At 35.4% G+C, this 24,258-nt stretch overlaps 4 protein-coding genes across 5 annotated transcripts; 3 read left to right on the top strand and 1 right to left on the bottom strand.

Annotated features, from left to right (window-relative positions):
• Positions 1-3,431: 3,431 nt before the first annotated feature.
• Positions 3,432-7,159, bottom strand: LOC139870268 (cyanidin-3-O-glucoside 2-O-glucuronosyltransferase-like). Its single transcript, XM_071858103.1, has 3 exons — positions 6,491-7,159; positions 4,908-4,917; positions 3,432-4,111 (listed from the first exon to the last, which is right to left on the bottom strand). The coding sequence occupies exons 1-3, from the start codon at positions 7,157-7,159 to the stop codon at positions 3,432-3,434; spliced, it is 1,359 nt and encodes a 452-aa protein (XP_071714204.1).
• A 673-nt stretch (positions 7,160-7,832) lies between these two features.
• On the top strand, positions 7,833-12,270 carry LOC139871837 (uncharacterized). The gene is made up of 7 exons (XM_071859583.1): positions 7,833-8,014; positions 8,180-8,243; positions 8,387-8,471; positions 9,086-9,195; positions 9,476-9,732; positions 9,828-11,487; positions 11,576-12,270. The coding sequence occupies exon 6, from the start codon at positions 10,039-10,041 to the stop codon at positions 10,558-10,560; it is 522 nt and encodes a 173-aa protein (XP_071715684.1). The 5' UTR covers positions 7,833-8,014; positions 8,180-8,243; positions 8,387-8,471; positions 9,086-9,195; positions 9,476-9,732; positions 9,828-10,038; the 3' UTR covers positions 10,561-11,487; positions 11,576-12,270.
• LOC139870267 (uncharacterized) lies at positions 10,594-11,244 on the top strand. Its single transcript, XM_071858102.1, has 2 exons — positions 10,594-10,810; positions 10,949-11,244. The coding sequence occupies exons 1-2, from the start codon at positions 10,594-10,596 to the stop codon at positions 11,242-11,244; spliced, it is 513 nt and encodes a 170-aa protein (XP_071714203.1).
• A 59-nt stretch (positions 12,271-12,329) lies between the features above and the next one.
• On the top strand, positions 12,330-14,178 carry LOC139871836 (TGACG-sequence-specific DNA-binding protein TGA-2.1-like). Of its 2 annotated transcripts, XM_071859580.1 has the most exons (8): positions 12,379-12,462; positions 12,611-12,696; positions 12,801-12,860; positions 12,958-13,035; positions 13,136-13,163; positions 13,268-13,539; positions 13,652-13,897; positions 13,972-14,178. In XM_071859580.1, exons 1-8 carry the CDS (start codon positions 12,450-12,452, stop codon positions 14,116-14,118), a joined length of 930 nt encoding a protein of 309 aa, XP_071715681.1. In that variant the 5' UTR covers positions 12,379-12,449; the 3' UTR covers positions 14,119-14,178. The 2 variants fall into 2 exon arrangements, with proteins under 2 accessions (XP_071715682.1, XP_071715681.1); XM_071859581.1 differs by having other exon boundaries at positions 12,330-12,696; positions 13,652-13,862; positions 13,972-14,097.
• Positions 14,179-24,258: the final 10,080 nt, after the last annotated feature.

Below are 24,258 nucleotides of genomic sequence, written 5' to 3'. Positions count from 1 at the left end.
GGGTACACAATTAAAGTTGAGCACGGCGTATCATCCTCAAACGGACGGTCAAACCGAACGTACGAACCAAACTTTGGAAGATATGTTACGGGCGTGCATTATCGATTTCGGTGGTAGTTGGGATGAGCATCTACCTTTGGTGGAATTTTCGTACAATAATAGTTTTCATACTAGTATCGGGATGCCACCTTACGAGATGCTTTATGGCCGAAGGTGTCGAACTCCCATTTGTTGGGGAGAAGTGGGTCAAAGAGAAATCGGAAGTACCGATTTGGTTTTAGAGACGAATAACAAGATTGATATTATTCGGGAGCATTTGAAAAAGGCTCAAGATAGGCAAAAGTCGTATGCCGATAAACGTAGACGAACGATCGAATTCCAAGAGGGCGACATGGTTATGCTTAAGGTTTCGCCATGGAAGGGTATTATTCGATTTCGGAAACGGGGAAAGTTAGGCCCTCGGTTTATTGGACCGTTTAAAGTCTTAGCTCGTGTTGGTGAAGTTGCATATCGATTGGAATTGCCCGAAGAGCTTGCGGGGATCCATAACACGTTTCATGTTTCTCACCTCCGTAAGTGCCTTGCGGATGATTCTTCATGGATGCCTTTAGATGAAATTGAGCTAAACAATAAGTTGGAGTATGTTGAAGAGCCAATTGCAATACTTGATGAAAAGGTCAAGAGGTTGAGGCATAAGGAGGTTAGGACTTTTAAAGTTCAATGGCGGCGGAATAAGGGTTCCGAGTTCACTTGGGAACCTGAAGAGTTTGTGTTGGTTTATCTTCCCGCTTGTCATGCGGCATGGATTGCGAGGTCGCAATCCGAATAAGTGGGGAAGAGTTGTAAGACCCGATTATTTATAGTGTACATAAGTGTATATAAGTGTAATGTACGGTACTTGAAACGGGGTTCTGTTGCGCGTATTTAAAATACAAAAGGAGCTGAACTGGCAGGGTTGCGCGCCGCGCGGCCTTGTGGCGCGCCGCGCCAACTGTCTGTGACAGACTCCTTTCTCTTTTTAAATTAGATATTTTGGGGGTATTTTGGTAAATTCACATCAAGGCCGAGTTTAATGCTTGGTTCAGTAGTTTGGGAGCTCATTTACTCCCTTGTTCACCAACCTTATCACCTCCCAATTTATTTTAGTGAGAGAGTGAGTTTTAGAGAGGGAAAGCTCACTTTGAAGAGGAAGAAGAGGGTTTCTTGCTAAAGCCCAAGTTCTAAAGTTGTTCATCTCGTCAATTGCTACCTTTTGATAGTTGTGGTATGCCTTAACTTTCAATTCTTGTTTTGTTTTCGTGTATGGGTTAGGGTTTGTGTTGAAGATGAACACTAAGACCCATTTGTAGGTAAATTGGGTGTTCTTGGGTAAATTGGGTCATGTAGACTCAATTATGTGTAAGCTAGGGTTTTAAAGGTATTAATTGTTGTTATGAAACCCTAATTGGCTAATAATTTGCTAGAACACCTTAGGGAAGTGTAAATGGGTGTGATTTGGGTATAAATGACCCAAAATGGGTGTATTGACTTTTATTGAGTCAAACGGGTCAAAATGGACCAAGATTGGTTAACGTTAATGTTTTGTGTTAAAATCTAGTGATTTAAAGTGTATGAAGGCCTTGAGTGCCAAGAGTTAGGGTTTTTGGTAAGAATGACCCAAATTAGGGTTAAGTGTCAAAATGGGTCAAGATGACCTAGGATGATGTATGTTATGAGTTTAGGCCAAGTCGATTGATTGATTATATGCTTGTGAAATAGGTACGTTACCTCGGAATTCAAGCTTGGTTTAGTAATCACCGACGGCATAAGGTGAGTGGAATAATTATGCGTATGTGTATATAATGTATTTATTTGTGTTGCATGAATGTGGCATTGTCGCGTTGTTTAAGACACCACATTGCAAAGAAGTGGATGTCGCGTTGTTAAGACACCACATGGTATAGAAGTGGATGTCGCGTTGTTTAAGACACCACAATGTATTGGGGTGGATGTCGCGTTGTTTAAGACACCACCCATCGTATTGAATGGCATGTGGAATCGTCGCGTTGTTTAAGACGCCACATTGGAAAGGGTGAGTGAGTCGCGTTGTTTAAGACATCACCCGGGGGATTAGTGACTACGCGTTGGTTAAGTAGCACTAACGGATGTTATGAACTCCAACGGGCTCTTAAGCACCGTTTCCCTTGTTCGAATTGGTTAACCAAGGTTATGTGATTTATGTATTGAAAGTATTTAATCATGAAATATATGCTATTGTATTACTAGCTATTGTAGTATTGCGGTTATTGGTATATGCTTAGTATTGAAGCATTCTTGATGAATTGTTAAACTCGAATATGATGTTGTGTAAGTGATGCGAGTAAGTAGATTATATATGTATATGTATAATTATTTTGCTCACTAAGCTTTGCTTACCCTCTCGTTGTTTATATTTTTATAGGTTCGTGTGTGGATAAGGGTAAGGGCATTACCTTGGATTGAGTTTCCCGCTTCGATGATTAAGAAGCGCTTTTGGCTTTGGCTTGGAGTTTGACCGAGACTTGGGTAGTTTAACCCCAAACACCATGCTCGTTGTGTCGCTTGGCAATTAAACTTTTGTGGTCGAAACTCTAATTTGTATTAAACATTGTATTTTAAACTTAGTGGCGTTTTGGGCACGTGTGGGCCCCACTTTGTAAAACTCGCTCAAACCTTAGTTATGTGCTAGTTTTACATATATGAATGTATGGTTAAAAGCGTTTTGGCTAAAAATGTCGGGAACTAGTCAAACATTTTCGTTAAATAGACTTCCGGGGACAGCGGGCTGTCCAAGTGATTTGGCGCGCCGCGCGGCCATCTGGCGCGCCGCGCAGATGGCCTGCACCCGAAAATTTTTTTTTTGATTGAAATTTCGTCGTGTTTGGTCGGTTACGGTTTGGGTTGTTACAAAAAATACATACTTTGTGTACCAAAATTGACTATATGTATACACCAAAATTGACTATCCATATCTATATTATTATTATTATTATAACAAGCATAAAATTTTAAAACGAACTTTATACGAAATGATATCTCACATGTCACATATTTTGTGAATAAGGGATAAAAATGAAAAAGAAATACTGGAAGTGTTTAATTTAATTGAATGAGTTTCTAATATTTTTGTAAGATAAAATGATTAGAAAGTTCATGTGAATAGTAAACTCTGACTTATGTATGAGTATAACCAGAAGCCTCTGGGAGCGGATGGAGTAAAAAAACAATTAGGTGTAAAATGACTAAGACATCAATTTGATAGTAAAAAGATGGCGTCAACAGTAAATTCATGTTGTCTATCGATATAATTGTACTCCGTAATATAATTTACGTAAATGTAGAATATCAAGCTGAGTACCGAAGCAACAAATTTTGACAAATATATCATCCACCAATTACCATACTATAATTTATTATTTTTCACAAAGTTTTACCAAACTCTCAATAATCTCCTTATCAACTTCATCATCCATATTTTTTTTCACGATCACGCACATCTCCATTGCCTTTTTCTTCATGTTAACACCAACGTCCTCAACTACAACTTTCCGCAACATTTCTGCCATCTCCTCCCTCTTCAACCTACCATCTCCACCTCTACCGACATCAATACCAACTCCAACACTTTCTAAAATTCGCGCATTATATGGTTGATCAAATTGCATTGGCATCGCTATAATCGGAACACCATAACGCAGACTTTCCATACACGAACCCCATCCACAATGACTAACAAATCCTCCCGTACTCAAATGGCTCAAAATTTTCGCTTGTGGGGCCCAATTCTTAATAACCAATCCCCTTTCTCCTAACCTTTCAAGAAAACCATGAGGGAGTACTTCTTCAACACTAGTTTCTATTCCCTTAGGAAACCTTATCACCCATATGAAACTAACTTGGCTAAGCTCCAAACCATGAGTTATGTCTTCTATCTCGTTATCAGATAACAAATATTCGCTCCCAAAAGATACAAAAACAACCGATGACTCTTCCTTCTTATCTAACCATCGAAAAATCTCCATATGCTCATCGATAACTTCTAATGAGGATTCTTGAATTAATGGTCCAGCAGGCAACACTTTCTTCCCAAGAACTTGAGACATGTAATCTGTTGGACGGTAGCCACATTTGGTGGCTCACCCTTGTTGACTCACATTTATGTTTAATTAAGCATGCATGAAATACATGTGCAAAATATGAAGTTGGAAAAGGAATAGTTGGGCTACATTTATAGTATTATTTTCATATGTGGTTTTCACATTAGAAGGAAAACAATATAAATACATGGTTGTGTAGCCAAATAAAAATCATCCAAGAGAAAGGGATCAAGTCACAAATGGGAAAAACATAGTTGATAGGTTTTATCAACGGAGTGTGTTTATTTGTGAGGTTGAGAGGTTTATTCTTGTAAGGAGTGTAAAAGAGTGTACGGGAAACTTAGATTTTATACTAAAATCTAAAGGGCTTGGGTTTGGGTTTACTCATAGTGTACTTTTTCTTGTACCGGGTTCTTTTATATTATAAGAATAAAGGAGACTCGTGGGGTGGACGTAGGCATGGTTTTGCCGAACCAAGTTAAATCGTCGTGTTATCAGTTACTTTATTTGCTTTCTATTGTTTCTGGCAAGTTTGTCTCAAATAAATTATATCCTCGCTTCCGCTGGTGTGGGTGCGCTAGGCAAATTGTCATAACAAGTGGTATCAGAGCGTATCCAGGTTTATCGGATAGTTTTTGTTTGGAGATGGCGAGAAACGGCGATATGCAATTTAAGGTGGAGCCATTTGAGATGGCGGATGACGATTGGTATATTATTGAACACATGAATGTGTTTAATGGTCTGGTTAATCAACTTGAATAAGTTGAGGTTTAAAGGAGGAAGAAGAAAGACCCTTATTCTTCTTACATCTCTTCCCAGTTCGCAGGATAAGAGACGAAGATCTGATGACCGTTTTGAGCATGGGTTTGCTATGGTTGGTCATGGAAGGGGAAGGTTTGCCAAGAAGAGATCTAGTGATAACAGTAGGTCTAGATCAGAAGACGGCGTGAAGGGTATCCAGTGCTTCAAATGTCATGAGTGGGGTGACTACGGACGGACTGTCCACTCTGAAGGAATGGTGAAGGTAAATCTGGGGGTTCATCGGCTGCGATAGCAGTTATTGTGATGGTGGGAGATGTTCTCACAATCTCCAAAAGTTCTACTTCTCCTCAAGATGAATGGATTTTAGATTCTGGTTGTACGATGCATGTGTGTTCCAAGGAAGCTTATTTTGACAAGCTAATGTTAAAGAAAGCGGGGTGCTGACTTTAGGTGATGGTTCAACATGTGATGTTGAGGGTGTTTGCATGGTGAAAATAAAATTGTTTCACGGAGCTGCTTACGCTCTTGGTGGTGTGCGTACACACCAAGGATGTGCAAGAATCTAATTTCCTTATGCGTGTTGGATTCTCAAGGATACGGCTATTCGGCCGTAGGTGGAGTTATGAAAATCCCACGTGGTGTGATGGTCCTGATGAAGCGAGAGAAGTATGAGGGTTTATATCGTCTGGTGGCGAGTACAAAATGTACTCGTGTCTCGAAGGTTTTGAAAGCGTGCAGGCGGGAAACAGGTCGGGAACATATTGGGACATGTTTGACCAAGGTAGACGATGGTGAGAAGAAAAATCCTACTGTGGTGGAAGAGGTGATTCGAGACTCCTCTCCGGTGTTAACTAGGTAAGTTGACAGGGTTAGCTGCACATGGTTATTGGACATTTTATTTGAATCAGGGTTCAGGACCGAGGTGATTCAAGGTGTGTGCAGCGGGGATAAATGAGGCCAATGGTGAAAATACTTGGCGTTAGTATTTTCGGTGAAAAAGATAAGATAAATGTTCATCAAGGTGGAGATTGTTGGACGGTAGCCACATTTGGTGGCTCACCCTTGTTGACTCACATTTATGTTTAATTAAGCATGCATGAAATACATGTGCAAAATATGAAGTTGGAAAAGGAATAGTTGGGCTACATTTATAGTATTGTTTTCATATGTGGTTTTCACATTAGAAGGAAAACAATATAAATACATGGTTGTGTAGCCAAATAAAAATCATCCAAGAGAAAGGGATCAAGTCACAAATGGGAAAAACATAGTTGATAGGTTTTATCAACGGAGTGTGTTTATTTGTGAGGTTGAGAGGTTTATTCTTGTAAGGAGTGTAAAAGAGTGTACGGGAAACTTAGATTTTATACTAAAATCTAAGGGGCTTGGGTTTGGGTTTACTCATAGTGTACTTTTTCTTGTACCGGGTTCTTTTATATTATAAGAATAAAGGAGACTCATGGGGTGGACGTAGGCAGGGTTTTGCCGAACCACGTTAAATCGTCGTGTTATCAGTTACTTTATTTGCTTTCTATTGTTTCTGGCAAGTTTGTCTCAAACAAATTATATCCTCGCTTCCGCTGGTGTGGGTGCGCTAGGCAAATTGTCATAACATAATCAATATACTTTTTTTCTAGTTCCCATAAACTTTTAACCAAGACGATCTCACAAGACTTTTTCATGGTCTTGGCGTACCCTTGCGTAACATTCGTATTATCCACAGGAAAATAACCTTGAACCTCTTTACCATGAGCAATTTCATGATCTTTAAGATAAATTTCGGGAAATGGAAACTTTTCACCTAATGGTTTAATCGAGTAATGGGCAACCATAGAGTACATGGCTGCACATCCACTCACAAACTCAACTGTAGGTATGTTTAAAGACGATGCAGCATCGGCAGCCCACCACTGATTGAAATCGTAGATAACAAGATGAGGGCGAAGGTTTTCGAGTATTGTGGTAAAACCTGGAGCACATTTTTCATAATCAAGTGTTAAAGTTTGCTTAAGGTGAGGTGGGAGGCCATTTGTTGTATGGTAGTGAAGAGGTAGATCACTTGAAGATGGAAGATTAAGTTCTACAAATTCTATGGATTTTGAATATTTGTCTTCAAGGTTATTTTTGATATATTCGAAATTAATTTGGGATGAACAAAGGTAGATCTTGAAGTTATGATTTGTGAGTCTCTTTGCAAAAGCAAGAAAACGAGATATGTGACTGTAAGCTAACCATGGTAGCATCACCACATGAAATTTTATGCTTTTGTCTCTTGAATCCATTGATTATTTCTAAGTTTGAGTTAATGAATTTTGTAAGAATGGAGTTATGGAGCTGTTGAATTGTAATATTTATAATTTATAATCTCTTAAACTACTTGTATTTTGTCTCTTATTATATACTCAATTTAAATTTAAATATTTGTCACGTGCGTACAACCTTTATATTATATTTATTATTTAATATTATTAAACGTTCACACAGCTATTCAATGTTAACATGATATAATAAGTTGTGTGTATTTTGTCTCTCTAGGTCAATTATCTTTTGATACGTACATTTGAATTATAATATTACTTAATTAATTTATTCATAAGTTTTGCTTTTAATGGCAAAAAAAACAATTCATTAATGAATTATTGTACTCGTAATGAAAGCACGCTTATATTGAAATCTGAAGTACGAATTTTACGGATCAAGTTTTCGTTGGAGTAGTCTCCTCTCATACACTAAAATCCAATCTCCATTAAATCTTGACCATCCATTCAATAAAAAAATCAAATCCTCACCATTAATCTAATTTGATCAGCAATATCACGTGATTTGTAAAAAACTAGAAGATAAATTGTCCTAATTACCCTTTGACAAAAATTAACACGCGCACAATTAGTCAAAATTTAGGGGTCGATTACAACACAATCACAATTGCTTTCTTCTTTCAACCTATCCCTCTAATCCATGAATTTCAATCTTTACATGAAACCATCATCAAATCAACATCCTTTATCCGTGATTGCAATTCACAAAAAAGGTAGATGAATCGCATAATCCGTCTCTAACGGAATGACTTAGCAGCGATGATTCGTGTTTCCGTCGATCAAAGCTTTCAAACTCATCGATTACCCTAATATAAATTGGTAACGAATAGATTACAATGATGAATGTTTTGTTCCGTTGTTTGAATCACTCGAAATTCTTCGTATTTATGTTTAACTAATGCATTGTTATACATATTTATTCTGTTTCTTATAGCTAATCATATTATCAAATCATAATTTGAAAAAAAATAAATGTATCTCCAGGATTCTAACCTAATCTAAAACTGCAAGTTTGACTGCTGCATAATCGTGGACATTGATTGAGTAGGTAAAAACCAAATTCTTATTCATATACTTTAACTCATGTTCATGTAATAATGCCTGAATTAATGCTATGTTAAACTCGATCAGTGCTAAACAGTGTAGTTTTCTTTCATTTACCTAATCATAATATCAATTCATAAATTGCAGGTCAATATATGTACATGTTGGAATCAATTATAAACTAAGTCTGCAGTTTTCAATGGTTCACAAAAATTTGAATTGCCATCATTAGGTATTACTCAATATCTTTTTCATATATCTGATCTCATATTCCTGTAGATGAATTTTTTAGTTATTTGACAGCATTAATTTTATTAAAATTCACTATTCGATAATGTTTTTTTTTGCAATCAACTCAATATTCGATAACTCTGTGCCTATCTTTTACTTTAGTTTCCATGTTTAGTGGAACATAATTTTTTCTACATTCTACTAATAACCTATGAATTCATCACAACATGATTAAAGAGGTCCAGTCAACCATTTTTTAATATGGAATAAATCATCAGCTACACAATTACACCAAAATTTGAATTCAAAATTTGAATTCCGAATGAATAACTTATGACTATATGGAAATTCAATTTTTTCTTAAAATAACTCCTTAAAATCAGCAAATTTTAGCTGTTTGTTATGTGTTTATCACTTATTTTACAGCTATAAAATAAATACAAAAATTGAATTTACCATAATTTATGGTAAATTAGTTTCGGTTTCACCATTATATAAACCAATACCACTAATCATTTTTATTCACTACAATTCTCATAATTACATCTACACAATATACTTACCACAAAATGTCTGCAACTCATGAAATCATCTCACTTGATGCACTCACCAAAGGCCATGTGAAAAAGGCAATCAACATTAAAGTTCAATTCTTGTGGAAAAAATATTGGGTCAATAGCCCATCTGCTGTCTCTTCTATTGAACTGGTTCTTGTGGATCAAAAGGTATGTTTCATATATACTTCATTGTTTACTGTATAATAATCCATTATCATAAGTGCATCCGATCATCATTTTGTTTGCTATTTTAGTTTGTACATACAAAAAATTTGGTAACCTGATTGTAATCATTTTAAATGAATAAAAATAATCATTTTCCTACTTTACATGTATATTGTTACTTTTTAAGTATATGAATACATCATTACTGTACAAGTTTCATAGATATTCAGGCTTAAATTGTTTAACACTTTCTTACACAATAAATGACAAACATTTGTTCCAGGGTAACAAAATGAGAGCTTCTTTGGAAAGGGATACTGTTAAGTACTATGAACCAACCTTCACAGAAGGTCGGTAAAGAATACATTGCTTCAATAAAAGAGGTACACCAATGGTCTACAGGGAATGCCTGTAGGTCTCATTTTGTTTCTTTAATTACAACTGATAGTATAACTTTTCCATACCGTGTTTGGAAAGAGACCTGTGATTTATTGTCTGACGATCTTACCAGAGAAGTACCAGAACGTCTAAGGTCTAATGGTATGTAATACTTACAATAATTTATGAATTAAAATACACAAATTGAAGTTAATTATAATTAAAGTATAAAACATTCTATGTTGTATTTTTTCCAGATCCAGAGACTTTCAAAAGAGTATTGCACAACCTTGCACTCTCAAGAATTGAAAAAGACCTTAATAGTGCAGGTTACAGTTTGCGTAACATACCGAATATGCCTTTTCCTGATCTCGATTTCATTCAATCATCACTCAACATGCTTATTCAAGATAGATTTCATACGACATAGAAAATCTAAAAGAAGAGCACCAGAGTCTTAAATTCACCATGACTGACGAACAGAATGTTGTGTACAATACAATCGTTGATGCGGTATATAAAGATAATGGTGGATTATTTTTCGTTTATGGATATGGTGGTACTGGAAAAACTTTTGTTTGGAAAACACTTGCAGCTGCTATTCGTTCTCGTGGAGACATTGTTATAAATGTAGACTCGAGTGGAATTGCAGCATTACTTCTCACTGGCGGTAGAACAGCACATTCAAGGTTTGCTATTCCTATCAATGTTTTAGAAGATTCTTTCTGTTCAATAAAGAAAAATAGTGACTTAGCCGCTCTGTTGAACAAAGCAAAGTTAATTATATGGGATGAAGCACCTATGATGTATAGGCATTGTTTCGAGGCATTTGATCGAACCATGCGTGACATTATAGTGTCTCCTAATAGATCATCTCCATTTTGTGGCAAAGTTGTTTTTTGTGGTGATTTCCGACAAATTCTTCCAGTTATACAAAGAGGAACACAATCTGAAATTGTTCACGCATCTCTACATTCTTCTGATTTATGAAGACATTGTAAGGTATTGAAATTAACAAAAAACATGCGATTAAGAACTGATATAGATGGTGTTGATCAACAACAAATTAGGGACTTTGCTGATTGGATTCTAAAGATTGGTGAGGGAAAAATAAACGAGCCAAACGATGGTGAGGCAGATGTCGAATTACCTAATGAAATTTTGTTACAAACAGATGGAAATTCAGTAGACACAATAGTTAATTCAACATATCCTTCAGTCCTGGATCATCTTGGTGATGGTAACTTTTTTACCTCTAAAGCAATTCTGGCACCCACTACACCCACTAACGAAGAAGTAGATTCTATAAATGAGCACATTTTAACTTCTATAGATGATGAGGAATGAGTATACTATAGCTCTGATAGTTTAACTCCAGATGAAGAGAACGACACTTGGGCTCAACAGGTTTACTCTCCTGAAGTTTTGAATGGACTTAAAGTCCCTGGTGTGCCTAACCATAAATTGACTTTGAAGCGTGGTGTGCCTATAATGTTGCTTTGTAACATGGATCAGTCAAAAGGTTTATGTAATGGTACCAGACTAATTGTAGAGAGGATGGGAGATCATACCATTGAAGCTCGAATAATTACTGGTCATTTTTTCGGGAACCTCACTTACATTGCACGAATGGTAATTGCACCTACGGATAGAAAGATTGCTGTCAAGTTTTAAAGATGCCAATTCCCAGTTGCCGTTTGCTTTGCAATGACAATTAACAAAAGCCAAGGACACTCACTTTCAAATGTTGGGTTATACTTACGTAAACCAGTATTTTCTCACGGACAACTGTATGTAGCAGTTTCGCGTGTCACAACCAAACAAGGGTTGAAGGTTGTTGTATTAGACGACAAGGGTAATGATACAAATACAACTAAGAACGTTGTCTATAAAGAAGTGTTGCGTTCCATCTAAAACGTATGTATTACTTACTCATACTACTATATTCATATCTTTATATAGCCGGATAACAATTTAATTTTGGATAAATTATTTCTTCTTGCAGAACACTAGACGTGGATGTTTACTATTTGACAATTCACATTCAGGCATCATTCACGTAACATCAATTTTCGTTTAATGTTTTTTTTATATTTGCTATTTACATAATGTTCTTAATATTTCAATTATTGTCATTTGTTTTTTGATTATTTAATAATTTAGATTTGTTTTTAATTTTTCAATTAATTTGTTAAATAAAGTTTACCATTTCAAACCCTTAAAATAAGGTAAATATAGTAAAATCTTAACAAAATTTCAAAATTCAATTTTTTTCAAAAATATAGACAAGTTTTTTTTTTTTTTTTTGAACGGCTATTTGCATCAGCGTATCATTTATTTCAACGACACTCATCATTTGCACACACACACGCTAGGAGGAAACTCTTCACACCCTTCGACACGGAGTACCCAGGTGCTTTGGACCGAACCTCGTAATACAGCCCGAAATGGAACTGCAAACGGGCCCATGTGATAAGCCCACAATATGAAACTTAGCACAGGGATCCTTGAGAAAACCTCCCCCCACAGAAATCGAACCCCCGCCTAATCGTTATAGAGTAAAGGGCCCGCTCACACTTGAGCTTCTACCACTCAGGCTACTGCCTCGGTGGTATATAGACAAGTTTGTTACATACAAATTAATGAAGATTTTAAATTAATTACATGATATCTTTATATATATATATATATATATATATATATATATATATATATATATATATATATATATATATATATATATATATATATATATATATATATATATATATATATATATATATAAACACACAAATATATTATCATTATTGATTAAACAAAAGAATGCAAGCTTTCACAATTCATCTTTGAAAAACTCCTACTTCCAGGTCGTTTGATTAATGGATTCGACAGGTACATCACTGGTTTAAGCTTCCTTTTTTTTGTTTATCATTTCATTTTAACAATTCATTAGGGTTACTAAACATGAATACTACTCTATATCATAAAACTATTTATATCAAACTGTTTGATAACTTAACAGCATAAATGATGAAAGCAGGAAAAAAAGGAGAACATGCACCACTAAATAATTTACAGAAACCTGTTAAGGATGTTGTTGATGCAGGTTCTGATTTATCAGAAAAGGTCGTTTATCTAAATATGCATTTTATCACCTTGTGTTTTTTTAGAAACTAAGACAATCATTAAGCATGATGCTTAAATATTTATCCATTCAACCTATGTTGTAGCTCAAACTGAAGAGAGCAAAATCGGCTGAATCATCTAAGCGAACTAGAGATCGACAGAAGGTAATCATTTTTAACAACAAATTCTATATAGGTACATATCAGATTATCATTGAAATATGGTACTTTGTTTCTAACTTTTATATTATAAAATTTGTAGGCTTATATTGAACAGATCGAATTATTGATGCAACAACAAAGGAAACATATTGAATCGTTAATCAAAGAACAAAATGAGGTAAGTGTTTTACACTATCCCTTTATATTTTCAGTCCTTCAATTATAAATATTACATCGTACATAAATACATATTGATTACTCGATACATGATTTAACAGGCGAAGAAATGTGTCGATTCTAAAGCAGGTTAGTCTATCTAACAATATAATTAATTTTAATCTAAATCAGTATTTTAACAAACTATGTATTTATTAAATCTTTTATTTATTTGTTTATTTATTTTTTTGTAGATATCACAAACTTTGGTCAAATTTATCGAGATTGGTCTTATAAATTTGACAATCTAATAGCATCGTTACAACGCCAAATGTATTTAAATAGCAATCCTGATCACATTTCCCCTGTGATTCAATTATTAAATGACCATTATTTGGAATTATTAACTACAAAAAAAAATGCCGCAAAAATTTGTGTGATGTCAATCATCAACGTCACATGGATGTCACCTACATTATCTTGTGTAATGTGGATTGGTGGAATTAGACCTTCTGATATAATTAAGGTAATACATTTGTTTTTTAGTTTTAATACTCATTAAACTTTGCCTAAAAATAGCATATTTTATTTCCTTACCATTATACCTTATTGATCCAGTTATTTGATTATCCATGCAGATAATCCTCAACCACATTGAGTTGTCAAATCAACAACTTGAAAAAATTGAACTTTTGAAAGTCCAAACTATTGAACAAGAGAAAACTATTACATATCAAGTCAATACGTTGAAAGATGAGATATCAGAAATATTTGGAGGTAGCAAATTTGTCGATAGAGGTGATCATGAGGCTATGTCGAATTTCAAAAACAATATGTTTAAACAAATTGGTAGATTATCAGCTATGAAAATTTACTTAAATCAGGTAACTTTGATACATCCGTGATATATAATTAACTCAGAGTATTTATTTATCTGTAAATACTTAAATTTATGCAGGCTGATACTCTAAGGACCGTAACTTATAAGAAGCTGCAAACCGTACTTACATTAACACAAATTGGCATCACTTTTATAGCTGTTCATAAACATGTCAAGCGGCTATACACTTGGACAAATTTGCGGGAAAGTAGACCAAATGTGTGATTAGTGTTTAAGTAATTTACTCACAATTTGTTTTTTTACAGAATATATCTACATTTTCTATTATTCTGTGTAATAAAATGCAACTATATTACTATAATACATTTATTCGAATTGTTATTTTTTATAACAAAAAAAAACCAATCACCTCGCGAATTCGCGGGTCTCCAGCTAGTTAACATAAAAGGAACACGAGAATATGTTGACTGAAAAAAAGTAACCAATGGCTTTTTATTAGAAATGTCTAACATAGCCTTTAAACCATGACTTTGATGTAAACTCGAAACCCCAACGACTCATATTAATCGCCCAAAACAAATATAGGGAAACCCTAACCTTTTAAGACTTATAAAATAGCTTCATCAATTGCTTCAAATAACCAAAGAACTCAGGTAAACGTAACATTAGTATTTTTGATGCAGTCGCGAAACCACCGAATGAAACCCTAAACCTATCAATTAACATGAACTTTAGTTAACAACAACGCGAATTTAACCTTTTTAATCATAAATCTATACAATAACAGCACAAATCAAAACTGAAAACCATAAAACGAAGAACAAATTCTCTATAAAATAAAACCCAATCCTTGAAAAGTGGAATCGCTAAAAAATACGAAAGCAAGAAACTCACGATCTGCATGTGAAAAAAAATTCTCAACCCCTAATTTCTAATGAAAATCTTCTTATCGATTATTAGAAACTAGTCCAAAAATACCCCAAACGTAGAAATACGATCGTTGAAGCAGTTGGCAATCGGTCGGTGGAGTAGATAATTGCGGGTGAAATTTTTATTTGAGAAAATGAAGTAAACAAACACGTCACAGGATACAAGTTCCCAACAATTCATAGTAGCTTCAGAACACAAATATTGTGATTGAAACCGTCATACCATCGATCACTTTTATCTTAAGAGAAGAAGTAAGCATATACTACTAAAATTAACTTTTGATCGTACAATATAAAATACCACTTTTGATTGTACAAAGTAGAACAATCTAATATGAATACAATGACACACAAACTCAACTAATTAACACCATATTGTATTTGTTGAATGGATATAGTGACCGTACAAACTCGCCTAATTAACATCATACTGTATTTGGCAATGAAAAGTTACCGTGACTGCATTTAACAATAACATAGGGATTTCATCTGTTGATCTTTGTTTAGTTGGGCTAAACTTAATGTATTAGGGATATTAGGATTGTGAGTTTAGAGATATTAATATGATCGCATAACATGAAAAATGTGAATTAGTTAAGCATTTGATATCGATCGAAATAGGTGTTTTTTTCCTAATTATCGCGAATTAGTTCACTTCACAGAAAAAGAAACTAAAAACCCGGCCAGTAGAATCATTTTGAAATAGTAATATTATAATTTGTTAACACCTATTTCCTTATGAAGTAAGGCTTAGTGTGTCAACAAAATACTAGAAGTAATCTAGCTTTAGGAGGGCGGAGTGTTGCCGATTGATTTTTACCCTTGGGAAATAATCCCAGCAGACCCGGTTCACAAGTGTAGAAACTTGTGGGGTGGCTTAATCAATCTGTCGTCCGTAGAGCGTAAAAGTGCTAGCCGGATGACTTCTAGTGAGAAAAAGTAGAGAGAGAAAGAGAGAGGTGAAGTCTCAGCTCTCAAAGTTATCAGAATGTCTGAACTCTGTAAAATGACGACCCAAGGGGTCTATTTATAGTGTCAGATCCACCAGATTGTTCGGGGACACGTGTCAGATGATGATACGTTCTGTTATTCTTGATCCGAAATTTATGCTGAAGGTGGCATTCTCCGGCCAGGGCTTACGCGCTAGGCGGCCTTCAGGGCTTACGCATGACGGAGCAGCCTGTACAGTGGAGAACGCTGGACGAACAACTCCACGAAACTGTTGTTTCCAGCCTTTCTGATGCTACTTTTATGCAACCATTATGCCTTTTATGTGTGTATACGATAGGATACACCATTAAGTCCCCCCAGTTTAATGACTTAAGCATTTGAAAAATGATTAAGTTGTTAAACTTTTAATAACGCATGCCAAACCAGCCTGTTCATTGCCCACTTGCATCGGGGAAAACATTTTAGGCATTAAATCCAGACGAATTTTACTGACGTTGTTATGATTAATTTTTTACGGCTGAGATCCTCCACGCGCCTCCAGCTGTAAAAAGTGTTATTTCGTACCCTACGTTTAAACTCACCCATACACTTGTCTCAATCATGGCCATAAAAATTGCACCGATGAACCCCTATAAAAATCGTCATAACCCTTTTACCATCACTTTTTTACTTTTGCCAAGATCTAAAAAGCACATTTCTCCCCCAAATCTTCATCGCCTTCTTCAATCTTCAACTTTTTAAGGTTTACCGTCGTCCAAGGTCAGTACACTTCATCTTACTACTATTTTCTTCTTGTTGATATCTTTTACTGTATTATCATGGCTTCTACACCGAGTACTGGCCAAGAGCACGCCAAGCCTTCTTCGTCAAATACTACTAACATTCCGGAGGTTAGCACAATGGTTTCATCACTAACAAGTGAATATTTAGACGGTTTAAAGATTGCCTTCCGCCATCTTAATCAATACAACCCTGTTCTTCCTACCAGCACACAAACTGCCGACAATCCTCCTGATGGAAAAATTACTTTATACGCCTTACAAATTACACACGGCAACCTCCGTGTTCCTCTTACTAAGTTTCTCCTTCGCCTTCTTAGATATTATAAGGCCTGCCTTAGTCAAATGCATCCCCATGGCCTTCAAAAAATCATCCTCTTTGAAATGTACTGCAATGCTATTAATATAAAGACTCGCATTAAAGTTTTTGTCTCTTTGTTTAGAATTCGCACAATTAGTGACTGCTGGCTTACTATTGATAGTAAACGAAATACTCATTTTGTTGGTACAAATAGAGTTTCAAATTTGAAGGACTGAAAAAGTCCATTTTTCTTTGTTGATGAGACTGTTATTCCGGAGGAGTACTCCGTTGTCCGGGAATGGGGTGCTATTGATGCTGGTGTGGGAAAAGGTGTTAAGATTTCTGCCGCAGAGCAACGGATAGTAAATAACTTGAAAGAGCTTTACCTTCCGCCCAGATCATACGAGAGACATGAGGGAATTCTTGTATTGTGCAAAGTGAGTCAAGAATGGCCGAGCACTTCTGTGCCAGTACTCCGTGAGAAAAACCAGGGTAGGATGGGATATGATCATCCTACTTTATATAAATGCATGTCTATTGTTTGTCACATTTGCTTATATTGCTGTTTATGTTTTTGCAGCCAACTCCGTGATGCAGGTTCATTCTGCTCTCTTATCCGTTGATCTTGATGATGACGTGGAGGTCACTGCTCGTGACAAAACTGCTGAAGAGCTAGAGGCAGAGAGAGTTGCAGCTGAGGCTAAAGCTGCTGCTGATGCTATTGCTGCTGAAAAGGGTGAAGGAGTAATTGTTAGCTGCTCTGATAGTGAGTCCGGGTCTGAACAAACAGACACTGAACGGACAGCGAATGATACCACCACCGCCGATCAACAAACATCAAGTTCAATTGACATCACGGGTGAAACTAACCCCACTCCTCCTCCAACCCAAAAGACAAGAAAGAAGAGCATAGGCTCTAAAAGGGCGAAGAGTACAGAGGAGGGCAAAAAGCAGAAACGCAGAAGAAGTATGCCCATTCTGCTCGCACACATTTTTTTACTTATAACTGTTATATTTATTCATAATGCTAATTTGTTTTTGTTAGTGATTTTAACAGAGTCGGATGATAGCCAAGGGAAGGCTACGGAGGGCGGTGAACAGATGCTGGAGGAGAATCTTGAAAGTGAAGGAGAGAAGGGCCTGAAAACTCCTGACCCAAACTTTACTCCATTCGAGGAATCTGAATTTTATGAAGATAGGCCGGAAGGCAACTCTGCTTATCATTCTCCTCCTCATAATATCACTAACCCAGCTATCACATCCTCCAATGTTCAAGAGCCAACACTTCATGCTCATGTGAGGGCATTGCAGGCCACCATTGTGAACCCTGCTACTAAGGATAAAGAATTTGCAACTCTTCTTCAGGTATGAATGATAAGACCATCTGTATGTATATGCTTGTAATTTATTGATGTGAGTTGCCTGAAATTACTCATAAAATTTTTTCTTGTACATGGTTGTGTTATCCCTGAGCTGAAACCCCAATTCACCGCTCTCCTCTCTGATCAACTCAGGGAATCAACTATGGCAGCTCATGTATTGCTAACCAATCATCTGGACTTTGTGTTGCAACTGCAGAAGCATCAGGAGTCTATTCTTGCTATAGTCCGTAAAGATATAACTGAAGGTGCAAATGCTCGTAATAGAGCTGCTGATGCTGAGTGTGCCTTGAGTGATGCTCAGAAAATAATAAAGGCTAGATAAGTTGAGCTAAAAAGTGCTCAAGATGTCGCTGTTGTTCTGCAAGGGGAAAGGGATGCTGAGAAGAAAAGACTTGAAGAGGAGCAGGTGAAAGTAAGCGAGCTGGAGAAGCAGCTGAGTGCAGAGTGGGAAAAATCCGCTGAGCTTCTCCGGAGGGCGGAGGAAGGCGAGGGTAATTTTGCTGAACTTAAGAAGGGGATACCAGGTGTGATAGCGAAGGAGCTTGGATCCACTCTTGTGGGGAATCCCTACAATGATTACGTTGATGCTATAGGCACCCATGCTATTGCTGATGTAATAGATAAACTGACCAGACGCCTTGCTCCAAACATGTCTCTCCCTGCTGCTATTACAAATCTGATGCCTCTTGGAACCCTGGAGAAGGTTGAAGAAGCCAGAGACAGATTGATTAATCTGAAGATAGATGTTTACGATGAAGTATGTAACAGAGAAGAGTCATCTGCTCAGGATGTACTCAATATTCAATTTTCATAAACTTGTAACCACTTCATGAGCAGACGTTTGTAATAAACATTGACAACTTTGAATTCCATAAATATGCATTGCCTTCGATGAGCCTATCTCCTTACATACTTGTTTCAATTATTTTGTTGTTTCATGCTTAGAATAAATCTGTGATGCACTGAAGCATATAATAAATTTGCTATGTACAATTGTACACTGTAAAACTGAGCGAAGCACTGTGATAATTATTTAAGGTAATTCGGTTTTGGATGTTTTGCAGTGTTAAGTTCAGCTGAATGAGCAACACTTAAAAAATTCACTTTGTAAACATTATGTTTTTAATCATGCTGTAAGATATTCATACTTTGTTATATGCATTCGTCATCAAATTAATGAGGAATAATAATTATGAAGTATTTTTGAAGAGTGATTACAAAATAATCTTTCCGCCATACGCTTTCCGTCATAAAGTATATGAGGAAGAATTTTTTGAAATATTACATAAATATTAGTTATGAGTTAGTGACTTGTCCGTCATACGCCTTCCGTCATAAAGTATATGAGGAAGAATTGCTAAATATTTTTGCCTTTATATAAAATATAGAACTTCGTTCTGTGAAGTAAGTTTTTTATAATGTTTGTCATGACAAGTATCTGAGTTTTGTATCATGCCTCGGTGCGTTCTAGTAAAACTTAAATGTTTTCTAGCCGATCCCTTGTGCCTTTTGCTGGCCGACACAAAAGCTTCCGCCATCGGAGGTATTTTAAAAATACACTCCTTCTGTGGGCAGGTTATAAATGTAATGTTTTACATTTGTCACGGGCAGCACTTTGTTTAAGAAAAATATTAAATTTATTGTTCGGTACTGTGCAGTACATAAACGATTGATGACGAATTTAGGTGGATCAAGCCTAATTAGTACGCCATGAATGTTTAATGTATGCAATTGCTAACATATGCACTGTAAAATAACCATAATGGTTCACAGTAAATTGATAAACGTTGCTCTTCATATAATGCGAAAATATGTTCTTCAAATGCCAAACATGTGTATTTTGACATGAATACAATGATTGTAAAAGACAATGTCTTCATAAAAATGCTAAAAAACTGCTCTGATAATAAACTTTTGTTCTTGATAACATGCTGAGATTTGCTTCTTCACACGCCGAGCGCCCATCGCTATCTGGCCTACACACTTGATTATGGAATGAAAAACTCCTGAACCTCATCATCACCAAACAACCAATCATGCTTTCTCCGGTTTACGTTGCCTTCTGGTAAGTTCACAAATGTGGATCTCTCCCTAGCCGGTGCCACATATTGTGAATGTATGGCGGCTACTTCGTTAGGAGTTGGGAACCTGATCTCTGCATGAGCTGTCGATGTTATCGCTCCGAATTTAGCCAACGCTGCCCTTCCAAAACGGACACTAAATCGAGAATTGCCTTCTATGATTGTGAAATCGATTGTTTCTGTTCTCAACAATGGGAATGTGCCCATAACAACTTCCAAACGAGTCTGCCCCATGGCATTTATCGGTGCACCCGTTAATCCAGAAACTTTCAACCTCGTTCGCCTAGCTCTGCCCTGCACATGCCTTGGAAAAGTCTTCAAGCAATGCCAGTAAATTGAAATGTCCCGTTCATATTGATTATAAACGTTCCATATTAATTGATTTCGTTGAGAGGTTTTGACCTCTATATGAGACGTTTTTCAAAGACTGCATTCATTTTTAAAACAACCATAACCTTTATTTTATCAATAAAGGTTTCAAAAGCATTACGTAGATTATTAAATAATGATAATCTAAAATGTACTGTTTACACACGACTATTACATAATGGTTTACAATAGGAATATATTACATCGACATATGTTTCTTGAATGCAGTTTTTACATAATATCATACAAACATGGACTCCAAATCTTGTCCTTATTTTAGTATGCAACAGCGGAAGCTCTTAATATTCACCTGAGAATAAACATGCTTTAAACGTCAACAAAAATGTTGGTGAGTTATAGGTTTAACCTATATATATCAAATCGTAACAATAGACCACAAGATTTCATATTTCAATATACATCCCATACATAGAGATAAAAATCATTCATATGGTGAACACCTGGTAACCGACATTAACAAGATGCATATATAAGAATATCCCCGTCATTCCGGGACACCCTTCGGATATGATATAAATTTCGAAGTACTAAAGCATCCGGTACTTTGGATGGGGTTTGTTAGGCCCAATAGATCTATCTTTAGGATTCGTGTCAATTAGGGTGTCTGTTCCCTAATTCTTAGATTACCAGACTTAATAAAAAGGGGCATATTCGATTTCGATAATTCAACCATAGAATGTAGTTTCACGTACTTGTGTATATTTTGTAAATCATTTATAAAACCTGCATGTATTCTCATCCCAAAAATATTAGATTTTAAAAGTGGGACTATAACTCACTTTCACAGATTTTTACTTCGTCGGGAAGTAAGACTTGGCCACTAGTCGATTCACGAACCTATACCAAATATGTACATATATATCAAAGTATATTCAAAATATATTTACAACACTTTTAATATATTTTGATGTTTTAAGTTTATTAAGTCAGTTGTCCTCGTTAGTAACCTACAACTAGTTGTCCAACGTTAGATGTACAGAAAAAAAAATTGATATATATTATCTTGAATCAATCCACGACCCAGTGTATACACGTCTCAGGCTAGATCACAACTCAAAGTATATATATTTTTGGAATCAACCTCAACCCTGTATAGCTAACTCCCACATTACTGCATATAGAGTGTCTATGGTTGTTCCAAATAATATATACACATGGGTCGATATGATATGTCAAAACATTTGCATACATGTCTATGGTATCCCAAGATTACATAATATATTAGAATACATGTATAATACAATATAAGTTAGCTAGGATATGATTAATATAGATTTGTTACCAATTTTCACGTTGCTACAACAAGAAAAATTATCCAATCTTGTTTTACCCATAACTTCTTCATTTTAAATCCGTTTTGAGTGAATCAAATTGCAATGATTTCATATTGAACTCTATTTTATGAATCTAAACAGAAAAAGTATAGGTTTATAGTCGGAAATATAAGTTACAAGTCGTTTTTGTAAAGGTAGTCATTTCAGTCAAAAGAACGACGTCTAGATGACCATTTTAGAAAACATACTTCCACTTTGAGTTTAACCATGATTTTTGGATATTCATGTTCATAAGAAAAATAATTTTTCCAGAAGAACAACTTTTAAATCAAAGTTTATCATAGTTTTTAATTAACTAACCCAAAACAGCCCGCGGTGTTACTACGACGGCGTATGTCCGGTTTTACAGTGTTCTTCGTGTTTCCAGGTTTTAAATCATTAAGTTAGCATATCATATAGATATAGAACATGTGTTTAGTTGATTTTAAAAGTCAAGTTAGAAGGATTAACTTTTGTTTGCGAACAAGTTTAGAATTAACTAAACTATGTTCTAGTGATTACAAGTTTAAACCTTCGAATAAGATAGCTTTATATGTATGAATCGAATGATGTTATGAACATCATTACTACCTCAAGTTTTCTGGATAAAGCTACTGGAAATGAGAAAAATAGATCTAGCTTCAAAGGATCCTTGGATGGCTTGAAAGTTCTTGAAGCAGAATCATGACACGAAAACAAGTTCAAGTAAGATTTCCACTCGAAATAAGATTGTTATAGTTATAGAAATTGAATCAAAGTTTGAATATGAGTATTACCTTGTATTAGAAAGATATCTTACTGTAAATAATAAAGATTTCTTGAGGTTGGATGATCACTCTACAAGATTGGAAGTAAGCTAGCAAACTTGGAAGTATTCTTGATTTTATGAAACTAGAACTTGTAGAATTTATGAAGAACACTTAGAACTTGAAGATAGAACTTGAGAGAGATTAATTAGATGAAGAAAATTGAAGAATGAAAGTGTTTGTAGGTGTTTTTGGTTGTTGGTATATGGATTAGATATAAAGGATGAGTAATTTTGTTTACATGTAAATAAGTCATGAATGATTACTCATATTTTTGTAATTTTATGAGATATTTCATGCTAGTTGCCAAATGATGGTTCCCAATGTGTTAGTTGACTTACATGGACTGCTAAGAGCTAATCATTGGAGTGTATATACCAATAGTACATACATCTAAAAGCTGTGTATTGTACGAGTACGAATACGGGTGCATACGAGTAGAATTGTTGATGAAACTGAACGAGGATGTAATTGTAAGCATTTTTGTTAAGTAAAAGTATTTTGATAAGTGTCTTGAAGTCTTTCAAAAGTGTATAAATACATATTAAAACACTACATGTATATACATTTTAACTGAGTCGTTAAGTCATCGTTAGTCGTTACATGTAAGTGTTGTTTTGAAACCTTTAGGTTAACGATCTTGTTAAATGTTGTTAACCCATTGTTTATTAAATCAAATGAGATGTTAAATTATTACATTATCATGATATCATGATGTATTAATATATCTTAATATGATATATATACATTAAATGTCGTTACAACGATAATCGTTACATATATGTCTCGTTTCAAAATCATTAAGTTAGTAGTCTTGTTTTTACATATGTAGTTCATTGTTAATATACTTAATGATATGTTTACTTATCATAATATCATGTTAACTATATATATGTCATCATATAGTTTTTACATGTTTTAACGTTCGTGAATCGCCGGTCAACTTGGGTGGTCAATTGTCTATATGAAACCTATTTCAATTAATCAAGTCTTAACAAGTTTGATTGCTTAACATGTTGGAAACATTTAATCATGTAAATATCAATTTCATTTAATATATAAAAACATGGAAAAGTTCGGGTCACTACAGTACCTACCCGTTAAATAAATTTTGTCCCGAAATTTTAAGCAGTTGGAGGTGTTGACGTATCTTCTGGAAATAAATGCGGGTATTTCTTCTTCATCTGATCTTCTCATTCCCAGGTGAACTCGGGTCCTCTACGAGCATTCCATCGAACCTTAACAATTGGTATCTTGTTTTGCTTAAGTCTTTTAACCTCACGATCCATTATTTCGACGGGTTCTTCGATAAATTGAAGTTTTTCGTTGATTTGGATTTCATCTAACGGAATAGTGAGATCTTCTTTAGCAAAACATTTCTTCAAATTCGAGACGTGGAAAGTGTTATGTACAGCTGCGAGTTGTTGAGGTAACTCAAGTCGGTAAGCTACTGGTCCGACACGATCAATAAT

This window comes from Rutidosis leptorrhynchoides, chromosome 10 (genome assembly GCF_046630445.1).
Source record: "Rutidosis leptorrhynchoides isolate AG116_Rl617_1_P2 chromosome 10, CSIRO_AGI_Rlap_v1, whole genome shotgun sequence".
NCBI lineage: Eukaryota > Viridiplantae > Streptophyta > Magnoliopsida > Asterales > Asteraceae > Rutidosis > Rutidosis leptorrhynchoides.
This window is presented reverse-complemented; position numbering and strand designations above follow the sequence as displayed.

Bases quoted from the DNA above. Each gene is read 5' to 3' on its own strand.
- LOC139870268 (XM_071858103.1), bottom strand. From the start codon at position 7,159: ATGGATTCAAGAGACAAAAGCATAAAATTTCATGTGGTGATGCTACCA.
- LOC139871837 (XM_071859583.1), top strand. From the start codon at position 10,039: ATGACTGACGAACAGAATGTTGTGTACAATACAATCGTTGATGCGGTA.
- LOC139870267 (XM_071858102.1), top strand. From the start codon at position 10,594: ATGCGATTAAGAACTGATATAGATGGTGTTGATCAACAACAAATTAGG. The intron at 10,811-10,948 runs GTAACTTTTTTA...GTTTAACTCCAG, and splicing joins CCTGGATCATCTTGGTGATG to ATGAAGAGAACGACACTTGG.
- LOC139871836 (XM_071859580.1), top strand. The intron at 12,861-12,957 runs GTAATCATTTTT...TAAAATTTGTAG, and splicing joins GAACTAGAGATCGACAGAAG to GCTTATATTGAACAGATCGA. The intron at 13,540-13,651 runs GTAATACATTTG...TTATCCATGCAG, and splicing joins GACCTTCTGATATAATTAAG to ATAATCCTCAACCACATTGA.